Raw genomic sequence first — 5,619 nt, forward strand, 5'->3', positions numbered from 1 at the left:
TTGGGGTCTTTTCCAACTCTAGGATGCTATGATTTGTATTTTTAACACTCTGTTGGGAGAGATTATAGTCTCTTCATGCATAGCAATAGGGGATGGACTGGATGGCCCTTGGATGCCCCTTCTGACTCTAGGATTTTGATTCCATGGCTCCATAAGACATGGTCCTTGCATCATTCCCATTGCAAAGTGTACCTCTGCCCTGCAAAGTAAGCCTATGAAGCCACCACCACCACCAATGGTCTGCGTTTGCCACAAGTTTTATTGTTGAACCACAGAAAATTGCAGTTCAGTCCCTATATTGGCTGAGAAAGATCTTCCTCGCCATTGATAAACCTTAGGCTCCTTCTAGTCCGCACCCGTTCTGCATGCAACATAGGGATTTCGGACCTAGAATTTGGAGCATGTATGCAATGCACGCACACTTTTTGTATTACTTTAATGGTGCGGCTGTCAGGACTCGCTTGCACCCCTTTTGCAGAATCCATGTTCCCATCAGTGTTGTTAATCGTGCCTTATTATACTTTCAAAGGCCCCACAAGGCCGACCATATTGTTGTCTGTTTTCTGTGTTGCTGTTCTCGGTGCGCATGCCGCAAGTGTGTTTGGTGCGCAGAAAACACAACCCCCTATACGTTTATCTGTGTGTATATAGCTACCTGGTAGCGCATGGGGCAATGTATGTGGTGTTCTTTTTGGGGACATAACACTGTAAATATGTACCATGGACAGAAATCCTATTTTGGGGAGTTTTTCTTTGTTTTGCATGCTTTTGTACTAATCTGGAGGAACCAAAGGGCGGAGGAGAAGGAAATGCCAAGTATCTACATACAAATAAAAGTGGGAAAAATATGTCTTGCTTTGTTTCTTAGTCAAAGGTTTGTTTTTCAAATGAGGACTATCAACGCTGTCTGATCAGTCTTCAATCGTTTTTATTCCAACATTATTTCCCTTCCGTCTTAGTGTACAAAAAAAGACCCCCCAACAAACTCAGTCCTGGGTGAGTTGGGTCCACAGAGTGCCAAAGTACATGTTCTCCAACCAGGACCAGTCTTCAAGTCCCAACAGTGACTCTCGGACCCTGTTTTCTCTGTTTACTTCCCGGGTCGCTTTGCAACCCCCCCCCAAGCCCCCACCTTTGACTTTGGCCCTTCTTCGGGGGGGCTACTGGCACTTGACAAAGCGCTTGAGCTCTTCCAGGAAGCGGATGTATTCCTGGTGCTCCAGCGCCGTGCTGAGGTCCACCAGTTCGTCCGCAAAGGTGTTGTCCACCCCTCGGTCGGCCAGGAAGTCCATCAGGTGGTCATACAGTGCCTGGGAAAATAACATATATGCCATCAAAGTCAGGCCTCTTCCACCTGTGTTCTGGACTCCAGCTTCCAGAATCCCCGGGCATCAGACAAACTGGCAATAGGGGCTTCTGGGAGTTGAAGTGCAAAACTGCTGGAGGGCTAAATCTTGCAGAAATCCCTAACACTAGAGAGTATGAGTTGCAATTCCTACAAGTCTACATAGGGTCCACCAAACACGAGTCAAAGAACATGAAAGGCACTGCAGACTAACTCAACCAGAGAAATCAGCCATAGCAGAGCACTTGATGAACCAAGCTGGACACAGTATATTATCTGAGAACACAGAAATGCTGGACCACTCTCACAACTACACAGAGAAGCCATTGAAATTCACAAGCATGTGGACAACTTCAACAGAAAGGAGGAAACCATGAAAATGAACAAAATCTGGCTACCAGTATTAAAAAAAACTCAAAAATCAGAACAGTAAATAAGAAGCAACACTCTGAAAACAGAGGAGTTCCAGACATGAATCAACCAGGGGCAGCTAACAACTCTGAACAAAGGATGACCCCAGGCAGGAAGAAGCCTCTTTCCCCCTGTGATAATAAGTCTTCCAGGAGTGGATTTTCCAGACTGCTCTTACCCAGTCCAGCGAATCTGTGTTGAGGGTGTAGCTGTTCTCCCGCCATTCCGACTCTCCGGTGGGCTGGAAGCTGACCTCCCGGATGGAGAAGATGTCACTCTCCTCCTCCTCTGCCTCTCCGTGGCCAACCTATGAGGGATCCACATAAGTCAACCCAACTTCTGCACTGGTTAAAGGGACAGGACATTCATAAGACAGCGTGATGCGGCAACTAAAAAGGCCAACGCGATTCTAGGCTGCATCCACTCACCTCATCCTCAGGGTAATGGCAGTCCAGCACCAAGGTCTGCTTGGTGTCATCTTTGGTGACTTCCACAACAAAGTTCGGGGTCGACGTGAGATCCGGCTGCAGGAAAGATCAGACCTTTGTTTAACTATCTTGCTCGCAGCCTTCCCTTTGGAAGAACTGATATTCAGTGCAGTTTAGGATTTTGGAGTTATAGTTCACCCACATCCAGACAGCACTCTGAACCCAACCGATGGATCTTGACTTTGCACACAACATACCCAACTTTGAATACTGGTGGAGTTTGGAAGGTATTGACCTTAAGAGGTGAGGAGCTGTAGTTCACCCACATCCACAGAGCACTGTACACCCAACTAACTATGGATCTTGACCAAATTCGAACACAGACCCAACTTTGAATAGAGGTAGGATTTGAGGGAAATTGATGGGAGTTGTAGTTTACCCATCTTCTTATGCATTTCCTAATGGGTCCATTCTTAAAACCCCAAACACAACATCTAGTATAAAATAAAATGCTTACTTCTTGCTCGTCCGGCTTCTGTCCTTCTGGAGCCTCATCGAAACTCGGCGGGATGCTGTTGTTGATGTTGAAGGAAACTGTGATCCTATGGATGGAATGAGGAGGAGCCCAAGGTTAGCAAACCCAGGAGAGATACCGGGAAGTGTTGGAAAGCGGGGCCAGGGTCCAGATCCACGTCCAACCCAGAAGGCCAAAGCATGCCCTTACGTCTCGCCAGCCACTTTCCGTGCCAGTTTGGCTTCAGTGCCTTGAATGTCCAGCTCCCAGCCTCCGGACATTTTGGGCAGGGATTTGTGCTTCTGGATCTTCTTCTCCTCCTTGATTTCGTCCATCAGAAACTCCGCAAAAGCTTTGTCACCTGCAAAGAACCACACTTGAGATCTAGCTATGTAATCTATGTATCTATATCTATCTGTATCTATGCAACTATATGTGTGTATCTACCTATCTATAATAATAATAAATAATAATTTATTTTTGTATCCCGCCACCATCTCCCTGAAGGGACTCGGGGCCAGTTAGGGTTAGGGGCCAAGCCCAAAAGAAAACAAGGTGTAAACGAGTTAAAATATAAAACAAACAATAACAGTAAACAATCAATAAACAGATTCAAGCACAATTGTACAAATAAAACCATAAAAGCAGGATAAAAGAAAAAGTCATAAAAAACAACTTCACCATCTATCAAATCTATCTGTACCTATCTATGCAACTATGTCTCTATATAATCTATGTATGTATCTATCCCTATCTGTGTATTTATCTATGTAACTACTGTATGTATTATCTAATCTATGTATGTATCTATCTCTATGTAACTATTGTATGTATGTAATCTATGTATGTATCTATTTGTCTACCTAATCTGTCTGTATCTATGCAACTATGTATGCATGTAATCTATGTATCTATGTATGTATCTATTTATCTGTTGTATCTATCTGTATCTAGCTATCTATGCAACTATGTATGTATGCATCTATTGAATCAATGTATCTATCCATCTAATCTTTCTGTATCTATGTATCTATTTATCTGTCTATCCATGCAACTATGTACATACGTATCTAAACTATGCATCTATTTGTCTATCTGATCTATCTCCCATCCTAAACTGACTTCAAATGAATCTGCTGCACTTTATCTGTTATCTTAAGTTTACAACTTATAATGCGCACTTTAGCTTATCTATTACTGTAACCTCGCTGGTTTTAATTCTATGTTTTATTTTAATTCTAATTCTGTGTGGCCAGCATGACTGCATGGAATGCCGTACCCGCCTGAGCGGTACCTATTGATCTACTCACATTTGCATGTTTTCGAACTGCTAGGTTGGCAGAAGCTGGAGCTAACTGCGGGCGCTCACTCTGCTCCCCGGTTTTGAACCTGAGACCTTTCAGTCTGCAAGTTCAGCAGCTCAGCGCTTTAACACCCTGAGCCACCGGAGGCTGCAATAGTGTATTATTATTATTACATTGTATTACATCATAATATTATTACCAATATTACATGCATATACAATATATTATAATATTAGTACAGTATAATATGAGTATTATATATTATTATTAAATTGATACAGGAAACATATTTATTTATTTACTTGCTACATTTATATCCTGCTCTTCTCACCCCGGAGGGGACTCAGAGCAGCTTACAAATCAAATGAACATACAATATATTACTAGCATAGCACAATATAAACATTAAATTACTGTACTGTACTATATCATTATATGGTAATATTATTAGTACAGTAATATTACATTTAATATATAATATACTAGCTGTGCCCGGCCACACGTTGCTGTGGCGAAGTATGGTGGTATGGGAAATAAAGTATTGAGGAACTGATGGTAGTTAAGGTAAAGGGTAAAGGTTTTCCCCTGACATTAAGTCCAGTCATGTCTGACTCGGGATTGGTGCTCATCTTGAGTCCACACTGCCATATAATCCAGTTGAAATCAGATAATCTGTATCTTATAGGCAGTGTGGAAGAGGCCTGATTGAAGTGGCCCTAGGCTGAGTGGGTTGCTAGGAGAGCAAGTGGGTGGAGCTTAGCCTTCTAACTGGCAGCCATTGGATAAAAACGATTATTCCTCTCCCTCTAATTAGGACTTAATTTTTCTTTTCTTTTTGTTGTATGAACGTAGAGGCATGGATGAGGGGTTGTGCTGCCAGGTTTAGTGTTTCTGGGATGTGTAGTTTTGTTTTGTCCTAGGCCGAAATTTCATTACCCTTTTATATATATAGATAGATAATATTATATTGTATACTTAGTAGTATTATTCCTAGAGAATGTTCCTATATTCATACAAATATTCAACCTACACGTAGTAAAAATATTCCCAGATAACACATCCATAATCCTATTCTCAGAGAATGTCCCTATGCTCATACAAATATTCATCAAGGAGAAAGACGGCAGAGGCTTCTGGGAGTTGAAGTCCAAACGCGTGTTGGAGGGCTCACCTTCGGTGTGGAGTCCCGCGCATGCGCAGTTGATGGAGGGCGCGCTCCTGAGGCCTCCTCCTCCTCGGGGCCTACGCTCCTGGAGTTGCCACAGCGATCGGGTGAAGGGCCGGGCGGCGGCGGTGCTGGGCCCGGGAAGCAAGCGAGTCAGGCTCGTGGCCGCAGGCTGCATTTGGAAAGGCCGAAGCGCGGCGCCGGCCGAGAAACGCAGGACCCGGGCGAGCAGCATGGCGACTGGTAAAAGACTGGCACAGGAAGCAGCAGCAGCGCCGGAAGAGGCGGAGAAAAGCAAAAAAAAAAAAAACCCCTAATGCGCATGCGCGTAAAATATTCGCCCTTTTCCCGCTCCGAGTCGTCTTTTTCCACCCTCACTGCGCACGCGCGTCCGCCGCTGAAAAAGCCTGGGCGGGCTTGAAGATATATTGGCAGTGTATTGTATATAGTAT

At 43.9% G+C, this 5,619-nt stretch overlaps 2 protein-coding genes across 4 annotated transcripts in view; one reads left to right on the plus strand and one right to left on the minus strand.

Moving 5' to 3' along the window:
* camkk1 (calcium/calmodulin dependent protein kinase kinase 1) overlaps positions 1–848 on the plus strand; it is a 35,199-nt gene extending 34,351 nt beyond the window's left edge. For all 3 annotated transcript variants that reach the window (XR_010000319.1, XM_062960665.1, XM_062960664.1), the window contains one exon: positions 1–848. This exon is cut by the window's left edge. The gene's annotated coding sequence lies outside the window, so the exon portion shown is untranslated.
* Positions 849–911: 63 nt separating this feature from the next.
* On the minus strand, positions 912–5,438 carry c1qbp (complement C1q binding protein). Its single transcript, XM_003230291.4, has 6 exons — positions 5,174–5,438; positions 2,909–3,059; positions 2,702–2,786; positions 2,185–2,280; positions 1,935–2,063; positions 912–1,310 (listed from the first exon to the last, which is right to left on the minus strand). Exons 1-6 carry the CDS (start codon positions 5,400–5,402, stop codon positions 1,161–1,163), a joined length of 840 nt encoding a protein of 279 aa, XP_003230339.1. The 5' UTR covers positions 5,403–5,438; the 3' UTR covers positions 912–1,160.
* Positions 5,439–5,619: the final 181 nt, after the last annotated feature.

This window comes from Anolis carolinensis, unplaced genomic scaffold (genome assembly GCF_035594765.1).
Source record: "Anolis carolinensis isolate JA03-04 unplaced genomic scaffold, rAnoCar3.1.pri scaffold_7, whole genome shotgun sequence".
Classification (NCBI taxonomy): Eukaryota; Metazoa; Chordata; class Lepidosauria; order Squamata; family Dactyloidae; genus Anolis; species Anolis carolinensis.